Source organism: Anabrus simplex, chromosome 1 (assembly GCF_040414725.1).
Source record: "Anabrus simplex isolate iqAnaSimp1 chromosome 1, ASM4041472v1, whole genome shotgun sequence".
Lineage (NCBI taxonomy): Eukaryota > Metazoa > Arthropoda > Insecta > Orthoptera > Tettigoniidae > Anabrus > Anabrus simplex.
In genome coordinates this window covers 262,672,808-262,688,221 of record NC_090265.1, presented here as the reverse complement: position 1 = coordinate 262,688,221, position 15,414 = coordinate 262,672,808, and the positions used below count along the sequence as shown (strand labels likewise).

The window sequence follows — 15,414 nt, the reverse complement described above, 5'->3', positions numbered from 1 at the left end:
TACTAACGTATGGTCTACCTGCCTGGCACCCTACCACTGCAGCTAACCTTCACAACCTAGAAGGAATCCAACGTCGCACTGAACAACTAATTAACAAGAACAGCTGCCTGCCTTCCTTCCTGTCAATCGCCCCCTTGTGTAAACAAAGCAACGTCACTTTCTTACACAAGTCCCTCACACGGGCCATTCACCTTTTACTATTTCCTCGACTCTTCTTATTCTACAGCGCCGTCTGCAGAGGCAAAGGGGTGTGTCTTATACCCCCGTTTGTACGAACTGAATCCTACAAACTAGGTTTCTTTGTTCGTTAAGTGCAGCTTTAGAATGATCTACCTGCCAACATTAAATGTAGAAATGTAAATATAGTTAAATGTTATGTTAGGAAGCACATACGGTGAGAAAATGCATGTGAATATGTGGAGGAATGAACAAGGGAGTGAAAGGTTGTATAAATGAGAAAGATGTATATAAAAGGCTATACTTTGTTACTTTACCTGTAAATAGTGTATATGACTGTTTTAGTTTAGGATTAGGTAATTATTGTCAGGGGGCACTATGTGTAGGGGACTTGTCCTTTTCCCCTGGCCTACCATAGATACTGTAAAGGTTTATGGTAAATAAATAATGAATGAATTTGAACCTTCATGAGGGTCCTTAAAAATAATGTCTTTTGAAAAAGTATAATGTCATGTTAAAATCAATGCACATTAAAATAATTGGCCCTTCTTAAGGATTCTTAAAAATTCTTAAAATTAATGTCTCTTGAACATTCCTTTTTTAAGAGACAGGTGCAGAGTTGATTTATGATCTGAAGTTGCAATCACAGGATTGCCATGATGAAATGAACAGCACAAATTATACTAAGTGGCTGCAGGAGAGACTCATCCCAAACCTTCTGCCCAGCTGCATTGTAGTCCTTGACATTGCACCATATCATACCATTCAAGAAAGCAAACGTCCCACGTGTGCTGCTCGCAAATACATTTCAGTGTCCAGGTTGATGGACAACAAAGTTGCTGAGACAGACGGCATAACCGAGAGTGAGTTGATGGAACTTGTAGAAGCAAATAAACTTTAACCTATGTACATGGTAAACGGGCTTTTGAACAACAGTTGGTTACTATTCTGAGATTACCTTCCTACCGCTGTGACCTGAATCCAATCAAACTCATTTGGAACTTAGTGAATCAAAAAATATCAGCAAACAATATCTCCAATCTCCCACTGTCAACTTTGAAAGAATTAACAGATTGCTACATGCGAGAAGTGACCAAAGACGATTGGATGAAAGTGTGTGCAAGAGTTAAAGACATCAAGAAAGAGTATTGGCGCTGTGATGCATTAATGAAATAGGAGATTGAGAGAATAGTGATAAATATTGGTTTGAAAAGTAGTGAGAAGACTGTGATACTACACTAGCTACAGAATTGGATGGTAGCTTGACTGATACGGCAGAAGGGCAACTGATACGGCTGATAAAATTACAAGTCCAACTTCAGATGCTATTCAGTAATGAATTATTGTAAAATATATATACAAGATATTTAATTTTACTTAAATTAATTTCATTTACTTTAAATTAAAAGGTTTCTTATTAAACTGATTTGTTCATTGATGAATGTCTGCCTGGTCCAATTGTCAAAAGAAAAGGTCCGCCTATTCAACACTTTTTATATCATACATTTAATTATGCCTTATTTTTATAGAATACATGTTTAATCTCCTATAGGAGACGTCTTCAGTTCCTTGAAAAAATTAAAATACAAAGATAATTACGTTAAGAACACTTAAAATCATTATTTGCAGATATAGTTTCTTAAATGATTAAAGTCTTTAGTCTTGCATTTGTTGGAGTTAATAGTATCTATAAGCACCAATCTTATAATCTATGTGAAACACGCACACTTAAAAACAAAATCATTTTTGTAGATATAATCTAAAGTCGAATGAAGTCCAGCAGTTGTTAAGAATATCCAATGGACACTATGTACTGTATGTAGTTTGCATAGAGATCTGCCACATCTCTTTAGGAGATAAATTCTTGAATTGTAGTATCTGCTTGGTGTCAATAATGCTGCGATATGGAGTATACCTCTCTCCCCACTTGTCCCCTGGTGTATTCTTCTCTCCCCGTTAGTGTGTACCATTACATTTCAGTATACAGACACCAGTGTGCTCACATGTAAATGGCAGAGACTCATGTAATGGGTAATACAAATGATGGGGTTTCTAGTGATAGAGAAGATGGCTTGAATCTTCAAACACTCAAACTGAGTGAAGTGTTAAATGCAATAGATGTGTGTATGCATTACACCCATGCAAAATGCTGTAATGAAAAAGCTGTTAATGTGCTAATAAGTGTGGAAAACGAGGTGTATACACTTAATGCTAAAAACGTCTGATTTCTTTGAACTAGAGTCAAGCTCAAAATTAATCTCCCTTTAATGTTCCTACTGTTTTTCGACAGTTCTGCATAGTTCAGCATACTATACAGTACTGTGATAAAATCTTTCTAACTTCGTGCACTAAATAATTTGTGACATTTTTACAGTGACAATAATATCATGTGAGTTTCCTTGTTTAAGTGAAAAAAATTTTGAGGTGAGAAGTTTTGGTTAATATTAAAACTTCAAAAGATTAGCACTTATTGTGATGTTTCATTGTTAATGTATCATAAGTACAAATTACATTGTTAACTTCTGAAATTATCTTTAATCTTGTTCCTAAAACAGACAAAATTGTTTTAATAAATGACATAATATCCAAATGTAATTTGTAAGTACTGTAATTCTTAGTAAAATTTGCTGTTCACCTTGACATGCTGTAATTATAACTCAAATTCAACTGTACTTCAATAGACATGACTGGGTGAGGATGAATAACAGAGAAGGGAAATAACAACAACTCCTATCTCCAAAGTTACAGTCAGTGAAATACTGAGTTTTGAGATATTTAAAAAATTACACTCTATTTTTGCACAAATTAAAAATAATCATTTTACATAAAGGTAAGACATACATTTACATGCTAGGATAATTCCTGTTTGTCTTTATGATTTAAGACCAGATATTATAAAACTAATATTCTCTTACACTCATTCTCCTTTTGTTACAGTGATCTATCCACCAAAACCTCATCACCAGTCACCCCTTGAATACTCTTATCACACCTGATAGCAAGAAAATACTTACATTTGCCTAAAATAAGTTCCACATCAAATATTATTAAGTTTTAGAATTCATAGAAGCACCATTTCTTAATACATAATAAATGTTCAAATAATACTCCAAGATATCAGAATTGAATAACTGGGGCAGTGGGTAATGATTTTCTACTCATAGCTGTTGAACAACAAAATGCTAACGAGGCACTTAGCACATTTTTAGCACTTTTTTTAGAAGACAGTGAACAATAAACTTGGGAATTCAGTATCCAAGTATCAATAAGTTTCCAAAGGACACAATAAAAAATGATTACAATTTTTTCTTTTAAATATAAACATAAAAATTAGTAATCATTATCGTCATCATCATCAATGGCTAACACTTTACGAGTCTTTCTGACATTCACACTTTCATCTTCAGAATCTGACTTTATTAACCTTTTTTTCGGCAACATATCACTAACACTGTTTACAGTTTCATTTTCAGAATCTGAATCAACTAATCTTCTTTTGTAAATATGAGGGCTACTTGTTTCAGTACTTACACCTTCTATACTAGCACAATCCATTCTCTCAGACTCCAAGTCCACTGCTGTCCTTTCAATATACACTTCTTCTGATAATTCAATACTTCCATTCATCTTGACCGCTTCATCATCTTCTGAATCAGAACTATCCATTATCATCACAGTTCTCTTTTTTCTTGAAATTACTGTAGCAGATGTAATATTTTCACCATTTTGAAGATTGTGATCACTATTGGAAACTACTGATGACCCAGATTTAAATGCTTTCCCTGGTGATTCAACTGAGGATTTTGTTGTAACTTCATTAAAACTGCCACTCTCCTGAGTTTGATGACTGTCAGGAATATCTTCTCCAGGTACTTCCTCAGTAGCTTGTTCAGAATCTAGCAGGAAAAAACAACAACTTTTCATTAATGGATTACAGTAAATGTACAGAAAATAATGCAATACATGAAAGTCTTTAGTCTAATCAAATCAGCCTTCTAGTATAACAAATTATTGTAAGGTTTGTTGCTTTAACCGGTAAAAATTGGAAATCATAATTTTTTTCTGAAGTATTGCAACAGAGTAATATTTATTTTTATAATATGGTGGTTATTTAGAAACAGTAGGTAAAGGCATAATGCCAGTGATAAACTAAAAACAAAATAAAAATCACAACAAAATATGCTGCTAATACATGACTTTTAACACATTCCGCGTTAAGGCATTTTAAGAGCAGCCTATGTGCGAGACCGTAACCGAGTTAAGGCGTTAAGGTCGCGCGATGTAAACGTTCTTTCGAATTTAGAGCTAAATTTGTACGAAGTCGTAGTTTGTGTTGAGAACCATAGATGGCATATAAATTGTCCCTCACCCTGACTAACTGAACAGAGGGTACATTTCAATGTTTAATTTCTTTTTTCTTTCAGTAAACACATACCTAAGGCAGTCGTGGTATTCTTGTGAGGGTGTGTAGTAAAGTGAGAACGCGATAACCTGACGAGTTACAAACACAGCATACGAAGTGAGGAAATTGAAGACATACTACTGAACGATGATTGAAGTGATGAACTCATCCTTGCTTTCAGTGAAAGCGAAAGCAATTCCGATGATGATATACCAGACTCTGGGCAAAGTGAAATTCAGCAGTTTCAAATAACCTATATGTATCAGTCTTATTGCCTGCCTGCAAACAAGTTCACTGGCCGGGTAGTATTAAATGTTGACATCAAAAATAGTAATGAAATTATGTCTTTCGTCAATTTATTTGTAAATGATGATTTCTTTGAATCTTCATGCCATCAGATAAACCTTTATGCGGAATAAGTTATTAGTGCAGCACCGCGTCCATTCACGAAATATTCTATTTTTCAGACGTGGAAACCGGTCAATGTAAATGAGATGAAAAAGTTTTTAGGACTAATGTTTGTAACCAAAATAATTAAAAAACCAGATCTGAAAATGTACTGGACAGAGGACACTATTTTCGGCTCACCAATTTTTTCGAAAACCAATGCAGGAACCTGGTTCCAAAACATATTGTCATTCTTGCACTTTAGCGACAGCAGTCATTATGAAGGGAATCCTGATCGGCTATACAAAATTAGGCTGATTCACGAAAGGCTCAGCGACCAGTTTTCAGTTGTGTACACTTCGGATCGGAAAATCGTCCTTGATGAAGGAATGTTAGCTTGGAGGGGCTACTTGCGTTTCTGAGTTTACAATCCAGGAAAAATTACCAAGTATGGGATTTTGGTAAGGATGGTGTGTGAATCCCCTGCAGGGTACATATGTAAGTTGAAAATCTATGATACAAGTGGCATGAACATCCAGGACACTATATTTGACTTATTAGATCCCTACCTTGGTCAGGGGTATACAGTGTTCATGGACAATTTTTACAATAGTGTAGGGTTAGCCAAGGAACTGCATGAATGAGAAATGGCTGTATGCTGGACAATAAGACAGAATAGGGGACTTTGTAAAGAATTCAGTGAAAGGCGGAAGAAGTTGAAAACAGGAGAAATGACTTTTGATAGGGACAATGAAGTACTGCTATATTCATGGAAGGACAAAGAAGTAATTACCATGGTTTCAACTGTACATTCTGCAGAAATGGCTGAAGTACTGAACAGTTTTGGCAAAATAAAAATGAAATCTGTAAGCATTATTGATTATAATCAGTTTATATATAGAGTGGATACAGCTGACCAGTATTTGGCAATGTATCCATTCATGTAAAAAACAGTGAAGTGGCCGAAAAAATGTTTTTCTACATTTTGCAGTGTACGTTTTAAAATATATTCAGGCTTTTCCAAAAATCCAGTAACTCAGAAACAACTTTTCTGAGATTCATGCAAACAATATGTAGAAACTTCTTACAAGACAGTGAACATGAAGAACCATCAGAAACAGTGAATATTTCTGTGTCGCCGGTTCCAACTCAGTCTTTAGTAGGCTCATCAGCATCTATGTATAGTCAACTGGTGCAGCCCCCTGAGTAAACTCCGGCTAATGATCTACCATTTTGACTTATGGGAATATAAAAGAGCATGTGCTTCATAAATTCCCAGGCATGAAATTGTACAATATCCCAACTAGACGGTGCAGAGTGTGGGCGAAAAGCAACGTCCGGCGTGAAACCAGGTGATTTTGTGGAAAGTGTGGTGTGCCTCACCATCCAGGAAAATGTCAAACCCGGTACCGTAGCCTCAAGCACTACCAGTAATCATTCTCAAGGTACATTGAAATTTTCAATATTGTACCTACATTTGTTTTCGTACAGTAACATTTAATGTAAAATAGTGCTCTATAGAGATGAGGGGATTAAAAAAGGATGGGTTGGAGATTTAAATCACCCGGTGAGAAGCTGTTAATATATGTGAGAGGAGATGCACAATGCAAAATGTGTTGAAACCGGTCCCATTAAACAGGTTGTAACTACTTTTTACCATCTTATTACGGAGTATTGAAAGGTGGATCCTAACCTATAATATTGTACATCTTATTTCTCTATTCAATACGGAACAATAATGAAGTTTTTAACTTTAAATAAGAATCTTTCCTCGTTTTGGACAATTATAAGGTAACATTACTCAGTACTGTAGCCATCAAGATGTTTAGTTATTTTGAGAATGCAAGAGATAAGCCTAGAAATTCCCAACTAAAACTGCTTTCTACTAGTCTACATAAACTGTATTTTAGAACAACAAATTTACATGAATACTGATACCCCAGAAGGTTGTTAAAGAATCCTATATATCGCAAAGGTTTCAGTCACATACTGGTAAACTCCAAGGAAAGGAATAATACTAACAAAATTATAATTGGAAGATAAAAATTCACTTCAAATTCAAGCGCAGTTAAGTGAACCCCCTAGAAATAGATAACTCTCAGTAAAATGGTTCATTAAGAGCTTATTCCTTTAAATAGCTTTGTTTACATCAATACTGGTTGGTCTTCGGAACCAGCAAAGGGGCTCAGTTTCTGGACTGAGGACGTGGAGCAGTGGGAAGTAAGGAGGTACACATGGCATGGGGCTATGAGAAGCAAGTGGAACACAGCCCAGGTAATGCTAGCGGGTGAACCAGCGAAAGACATGAGCTAATTGGACAGTCCCGACATTAGCAGAAGCACTGTCTCAAAGAGCGCAGTTAAAATTGATGTATGTGGTAGGTTTGAAGAGATTTTAATTTCACAATTTTGTGGTTTTGATGTGAATAACCACAAGGAACCAGAATATTGTGGTACCTACAATTTGTATAGCATCAGTAGTAGGCATATGTAGCATTGTTCTTGAAGCTCCTGTTACTATGTCAGCAACATCTACAACATCAGCTGAAACTGGATCAGTTTAAGGTAATTACATGTCATATTCTCTCTCATTTCTCACTGTTTTGGTAACTTCTTCGCAGCCATGTGCATTAAAAAGGAAGTTGCGTTGCTAATCAAGCAATGTCACTATTTTACATCTAATAACAATACATTTTCTTTTACAACTTGCTTTACGTCACACCGACGTAGATAGGTCTTATGGTGACGATGGGATAGGAAAGACCTAGAAGTGGGAAGGAATCGGCCATGGCCTTAATTAAGGTACAGCCCCAACATTTGTTTGGTGTGAAAATGGGAAACCACGGAAAACCATTTTCAGGGCTGTTGACAGTGGGGTTCAAACCTAATATCTCCCAAATGCAAGCTGATAGCTACATGACCCAAGCCACATGGCCACTTGCTTGGCAGGACTCTTTAGTTTCCATCCATCTTGATATTTCTAGAAAATAAGTCTTAGAGAATTAGAGTAGGCAAAGCTATATCTGACCCTGTAATAATTAAGAGGGAATTCCTTAAGGCAGTATTATTGGACCTTTTTTTATATATATAAATGATATGAGTACAGAAGTGGAATCAGAGATAAGGATTTTTGCAGATGATGTTATTCTGTATAGAGTATTAAATAAGTTACAAGATTGTAAGTAACTGCAAAGTGACCTTGATAATATTGTGAGATGGACAGTAGGCAATGGTATGATGATACACGGGGTTAAAAGTCAGGATGTGCATTTCACAAATAGGAAAAGTCCACTCAATTTTAATTACTGCGTTGATGGGAAGAAAACTCCTTATGGAAATTATTGTAAGTACCTAGGTGATAATATAAGGAAAGATCTCCATTGGGGTAATCACTTAAATGGGATCGTAAATAAAGGGCACAGATCTCTGTACATGGTTATGAGGGTGTTGAGGGGTTGTAGTAAGGATGTAAAGGAGTGGGCATATAAGTCTCTGGTAAGACCCCAACTAGAGTATGGTTCCAGTGTATGGGACCCTCACCATGATTACTTGATTTTAAAAAAATGGAAAAATTCCAAAAAGCAGCTTGATTTGTTCTGGGTGATTTCCGACAAAAGAGTAATGTTACAAAAATGTTGCTGGGAAGACTTGGGAGAAAGGAGACTAGCTGCTCGACTAAGCGGTATGTATATTAAAAAGTTACAAAATATACTAAGCTTCAATACAGTCTCAATAATGAGATTCATTACTTGTAATGTTCCAAGATGTCAGTGGAGAGATGGCGTGAAATGACATTAGTAGATGAATAAGTTTGAGTGGCGTCTTTAAAAGTAGGATAGATCGCAATATGAAGATCAAGTTGGAATTCAAGAGGACAAATTGGGACAAATATGCATTTATAGGAAGGGGACTTAGGGATTGGAATAACTTACCAAGGGAGATGTTCAATAAATTTCCAATTTCTTTGAAATCATTCAAGAAAAGGCTAGGAAAATAACAGATAGGGAATCTGCCACTTGGACGACTGCCCTAAATGCAGATCAGTAGTGACTGATTTCTTTTTTACAAATGATGGGTTCTTGCTTTCTGCTGGCAATTCTGGCTTCATCTCAGCTGAAGTTCTAAGACAGATTTTTCTGGATTTTAACCTTGATTAAGCTGGCTGATACTCAAGCAGTGGATGTGAAGGCAGTGTTGATATTTAATGTCTTCATCCCTCTGACGAAGTTAGGTAACAAATTAAATTATCTGGGGGTGAGAAGGAATGGATGTGTAAGATCTGAAAGATGGCAGTATGTGAATGTGTGCAATCTGTCCTTGTCCTTTCATGATTTCTGTTTTTCGTAATATGTATAATTACAAATTTATAAGCTTTTGTACCTGATATATACAAATTGGAGGAACTGCTACATCTGATCTACTCTGAGGATACACCTACCATCTATATTGGTTTCTCCACCTGCAAGTATTTCATCTATGACAGCTTTTCTATGCCTCAGATCAGCAGGACTCAGAGATGCTGGAATACGCCAGTAAACCTCCTGCAACAAGAATTTAGAGAATGCAACTGTAATGCATGTTTGGTTTGTTTAGTTGGACATCACAATTTAAGTACATATCAAGAAAGAAAGGACACCCAAGCCCTCAGAAATCTGTTAGACTCAAGATAAGGAAAGTATAGGATTGGAGTATAAACTGTCAGTTGTGTCAGTTAAGGAGCTTTGAAGATAGTCGTCACCAGTCTCTTGTGAAATGTCTATTATTCTATTAGGCCACAATTTCCTTTATAGAAGAATAAACAAATTAAAAATTACTTTTCTAATCATTATTAATTTAAGCAATGTAGTACAGCAGTTAATGTGATACTTTACTAAAAGTGTTAAGAGTTTTGAAATTTTTTAAAATTAAAAACTGAATATTTCTTACTACTGGTACCAAAAGTAGACTAAAACACCCACAAAATATGTTTCAATTCAGTACTCATGGGTCAATGACAGTGTTGGCTTCTCAATTCCAATATCATAAGTTCAAACCTGGCAGAGGTAGTCATATTTTTGAAGCACATAAAAAGGTCCATGTTGTACACTTCAGATACTTACTCTGCAGTAGAATGGGTGGTCTACCTCATCCACTATTGTTGTGATGCATGAAACGACTACACGAAACAACCTAAGAATTGAAGAAGTTGCCGAATGTTTTAGGGGCTGCAGACTAACTGGAAACTTAATTTGTTAAAATGACATGTAAGAGCTCTGTTTATGAATGGTTCTAGCATGTAAATATTCAGTCTAGTTAAGTACGTAGCAATGGAGTGTCTACGTTACACGAATGATGAACTTGTAGATATGCTGCTTATATTTGGAGTGTGTCATCGTAATGAAAACAAGCAGCTGTGCTTTATGCACAGTCAAAAATCAGACTGCGGTATGTTCCAAATTGTAGATAAGATACTATGTGAGCATAGTATGCTTCATGTGATAACTCGTCCAATGAGGTCATGGTAAAGGAATTCTGAGGAAGTGGATATGAAGAGAAGCTGTTCTCACAAAATCTTATACATGTTGGTTCTAGAGCTGCAACACACATATTGATGTTAAAGTGCATAGAATTATTAAATATAATCTGCACTGGCACCCATTCAAATGGCACACAACTCAGCACCAGCAACCAGATGATCACGCCATGATTAGGCTTTCTGGGAGTGAATTGCTGAACAAGCGAATAGCTTACACCTGTCCACAAAATTTTTGTAACTTAAACATCATATTTTCATGTATGCAGTGACACATGTCATTTGATTTACCAGATTAGGTGACCAAGATCACCTAGGACTTTGGAGAGGAAAGGGCTATTTGTGTGATAAAATTTATGCAACATTTTCTGCAAACAGGGCTGACCTTGTATGTGAACTGCATGCAGCAACAACTATCACACTGGCAATGTTAACAAAGATCAAAGTAATAAACTTCATGGTTGGGTTCCGTATTGAGTTAAGATTTAACTTGAATACAAGATTTATTGCTCCACCTTCTCAATACTTAAAATCATTTAACGTTTATCAAAACATTACAATATGATAGTGTCAGGTACTAGTTTCGGTCCGTTTTTGGACCATCATCAGCCTAGCCGAAATTACAAGCAAAAGACATAAACTAAATTAATATGGATGAACAAGAGGATGGATGGTAGTGGAATGACATACAAGTAAAAACCTTATACATAAGTTACAATAAATATAACCAAAATATGTCAAAATTAACAGATGAATAAAATAATTGTGATGTCGCTTAAAATTTCTTGATGCAAAAGTCTTAGGTTGACGGTTGAACTTGTGTTGCACATTTAAATTCAAGTGAAGTCTTAAGTTTCTGGAAAGTTCTGAGAGCAAGTTCCACGAAGGCGCAAAGGGAATGATCAATATAGACTTGATGAATTGAGAAAGCTGGACTTGTTCTATGTAGCATAAACAAATGCTGTGTTTAAAGGAAGTCTCAATTCAGTCGGAACCCAAAGAACCTGAAGAACAAAATTAGAATTAACTCGAAAAATCTGATAGAGAAGTACTAAGGGAGGGTGTGTGTGTGTGTGTGAAATAACGAGTACTCACCTTGCGCTTGTTTGGAACGAGCTGCTGGAAGGAGTGCAACAGACAGAGTGAGCATCACGCAGCGTAGATCAGCAAGAGAGGAGAAGGGATGCCGAGGGGAAGGATGACGTAAGTATGGAAGGAGACGGGAGGGAGGGAAGGGGATATGGTTCAGGACGGGTTAGGAGAGAGGGAAGTTAATGGAATTTGAGGTAGAAGGGGACCCTTAATTGATTTAAAGAAAGGTTTATGAACAGTTGATTTGTTTTTCCTATAATAGGAAATGAAAAGATCGAACTATCATGTTGTAATGTTTTGATAAACGTTAAATGATTTTAAGTATTGAGAAGGTGGAGCAATAAATCTTGTATTCATTTTAAGTTAATGTTAACAAAGATCAAAGTGAGAAGAGTACATCAGGGAGGGGGCTCTTCCGAACCTTTATTGTGATGAAACCTGCAATATACTATGATTCTCTTTCACTTTCCCCTGACATAAATTCAAGTGTGGCAAATGAACAAATTGTAGAATATGCAAAAGCAGAGTATGGATTTGAAGCACCCGGTACAATGTCAACATATAAAAGATCTCTGCTGACACCTTTCTGGTTACTTTGTCATCTTTTTTTTTTTCCTGGAGTATGCTAACTGTTGAAATTATTAAGATTAGCTAGGACAGGCTATATTTTGTTTAGCTTCAGATACAAATTATTTTCAAGATAGTAATTTCCATACTATGTCCTTAGCTGAAGGGTCAGCCTATAGGTGCTGGGTTCGACGGGGTTCGATTTCCATCCAGGTCAGGGACTTTAAATGTGTCTGGTTAATTCAACTGGCTTGAAATGAATCTTGTCGGATTGTGACGGCTGATTGGGTGGGTTTTCTATATATCTTGTAGGTTAAGGATTCCTGTTGTCTAGTAATGGTGAGATCCAAAAAATTGTTTTTTTGATCTACTTCTGACTCCAAAGTGAACTTAATGTAAGGATCAATGTTATTTAATTTTGAAGTGTAGTATTAGCATCTTGCAGGTTCTCGTTAATAACTACAAAGACATCGTGAACGTATCTAGCCCAAAAGAGGATGTTATCAAATTTATTGTTGATTTTTGTAAATAGATGTGCGGAGAAGGTGAGGGGGTGGGCGGCCATGGCCTATACTACGAACTGTCCCGGCATTCGCCTTAGTGCAGGAGAATGGAAAACCACGGAAAACCATTCTCAGGACAGCCGACGGGTGGGGCCAGGCGTGAAGTCCGGCACTGTGCCCCAGGCCCGTCTCCCGAATGCAGAGGCATAGAGCCACGGTAGAGCCGTGGCCAACTTTCCTCTGCTCGGTTGGCCGGTCAGAGTACAGAGCTGTTGGACCACGGGCAAGCCGTGGTCTCTTGAGGGCCGAAACCCACTCTGCATCCACCGACGCTCTGCGATATACTGTATAAGGGTTAATCATTCTCCTGATATTGTTTTCTGTAGGTAGGTCTTTACCAATGGTCTTCAGAAATGTTCATGATATTACATTATCTAACAATGGCAAAATCTTTAAAATGGATTAAGTTGCTCATTGACTGTCAAATATTCTGCTAGGGTGAACATTTTCACATCGTTTTTCCCTAACAATGTCAGAATTTCACTAAATGTGGCCAGTTCGTCAAAACTTTTCCTGCCGTTCCTAGCACTGACATTATAAAATCGTACGCCATGAAGTAAGAACCTCCCAGAAGACATCGTCATTGCCATCTTTGTCACATAAATCCTTGAACTAAAGATGGGAGGCTGTAATGTCCCGGCAAATGTAAGAAGCCTATATATGCATTTAGTCCCACTTGATATGTCACTTAAGCATCACCACTCCACTGAAAATGTTCACAGATTTTTGCAATATATGAGGGTAATCCCAAAAATAAAGTCTCCTATTTTTTTTTATAAATACAGAACTCTGTTCGTGTGGCGCTGCTGGTCACAATGTTGTGAAGAGTGTTTCCCGTGCTCGCATATAAACATGTGCACGCTGCACTGAGGCACTCAGTCGTGGCTTGGCAGCAGTTGAGAATGGAGCTCCCGTTGGATGTTACCGCCAAGTGCGAAATGCACGCAGTTATTCGGTTTTTGAACGCAAAAGGTACTGAACCGATTGAAATCCATTGCCAATTGACGGAAGTGTATGGTGAGTCGTGCATGGATGTCAAAAATGTTTGTAAGTGGTGTAGAGAGTTTGCAGTCGTTCGGACTGAAATTCACGACGAATGAACAAAGGAGCGGGAGACCATCAATTTCCATCGAGACAGTTGTGAAGGTTGAGCAAATCATGCGTGAAGATCGGCGGATCACCCTGGATGATCTCTGCACTTCGAATTCTGAGGTTTCCTGAAGCGCCGCTCACCGTATTTTAACGGAAAAGTTGAAATATCGGAAGGTGTACGCAAGATGGGTGCCACGCATGCTGACTGAAGACCACATGCGGCAATGAGTTGATTCTTCCCACGCATTTCTTCAATGCTTTGCAGACGAACAGGACAACTTTTTGGATGACAAAACCTGGGCATTCCACTTTATACCTGAAACCAAGCAACAATCACTCCAGTGGCAGCATCCCTCTTCACCAAAGCCGCGGAAATTCAAGTAAACACAATCTGCCAGTGAAGTCATGACAATTGTGTTTTGGGATCAAAAAGGGACCTTTTCTTTGGAATGTATACCTTACAACCAAGGCGACCTTTCCATAGAAGGCTTTCGTCTATGGATAGCTGTCATCCGGGATGTAAGCCTGATGAAACATTTTCACAAAGTGATCGAAGACTGGCTTTACCTTATATAGTTTAGGAGACATCTGCCCATTGTATGCCTTATTGTCAGAAAAAGGGAGAAAATTCAAGGGAAGGAAAAACCTCTTTTCCGTCATGATCTCGTAAAATATGGGCGCGGCCAATAACTTGTTACAAGAAAAATAATGCCCCATCATAGGTTTGTGGATAATCCCTTGAAGAAGCAAAAGTCCGAATAAAAGTTTTCTTTCTTCCTTATTTGTAGGAATCCAGTCACCGGACTAGTTGGGATTCGATGTGGATCCACTTCCAGTTGAAGTTACAATGTCGATGAAGCGTAGGCCGGGTAGGCCCAAGAAGGTTCTCATGGGAAAACCAGGTAGACCAAGGAAGCACCAGGTTACTGAAGAGGAAGTCTGAGATCATTGATATGTCGTGTGCATAGTAGAGGTTCCCATTAAGTCCGCAATCTCTGGCCCCGACATAGAAAATTGGATGCAGGCGATGGCCGATGAGTTTTCCTCAATACTGAAGAATGATACCTGGAACATGGTGGAACATCTAATGAATTGTTCAACTGTTGGGAATCGGATAGTATTGAGAAACAAACTATAACTAAATGGAAAGCTAGGGTTGTCATGAAGGGATTTTCTCAACATTCTGGGATGGATTACGGCGAGACCAAAGCTCCTGTGCTGCAACTCAGTTCTATTGCCTCAATATGGCTCATGTAGTACAGCATGGGATGCACGTGCGACAGTTTGATGTCTCCACTGCTTTCCTTAATGGCATTGTTAACGAAGAGTTTTGGATGGAAGTTCTGGAGTACACTGAAAGAGTTTTAAAGTACATCATTCAAAGGAAGTATGGCACTGTAGATGTAGTCAACAAGGCCAAGAAGATGTTATCCGAACTACAGAAAGGAAAGAGGGTATGCCATAAGAAGAAAGTGCTATATGGGTTGAAAAAGGCTCGGCACCGGTGGTACCAGCATTTGGATCGAGAGTTATGGAGGTGTGGAACAAAGCAGACTTTGGGGACGCTAGTACAGGGGATGTCGAGTGTATAGTGGAAGTTCCCAGTAAGTCCCACCAGGCGAG

The 15,414-nt window shown here is 37.7% G+C and overlaps 1 protein-coding gene across 1 annotated transcript in view; it reads right to left on the bottom strand.

The window, feature by feature from the left end:
• Positions 1-2,756: 2,756 nt before the first annotated feature.
• LOC136886580 (protein timeless homolog) overlaps positions 2,757-15,414 on the bottom strand; it is a 666,887-nt gene continuing 654,229 nt past the window's right edge. The window contains exons 13-14 of the mRNA XM_067159391.2: positions 9,404-9,506; positions 2,757-4,073 (exon numbers count right to left, since the gene is read on the bottom strand). Coding sequence (XP_067015492.2) covers positions 3,508-4,073; positions 9,404-9,506 — 669 coding nt within the window. The 3' untranslated portion in view covers positions 2,757-3,507. The remainder of the gene's footprint in view (positions 4,074-9,403; positions 9,507-15,414) is intronic.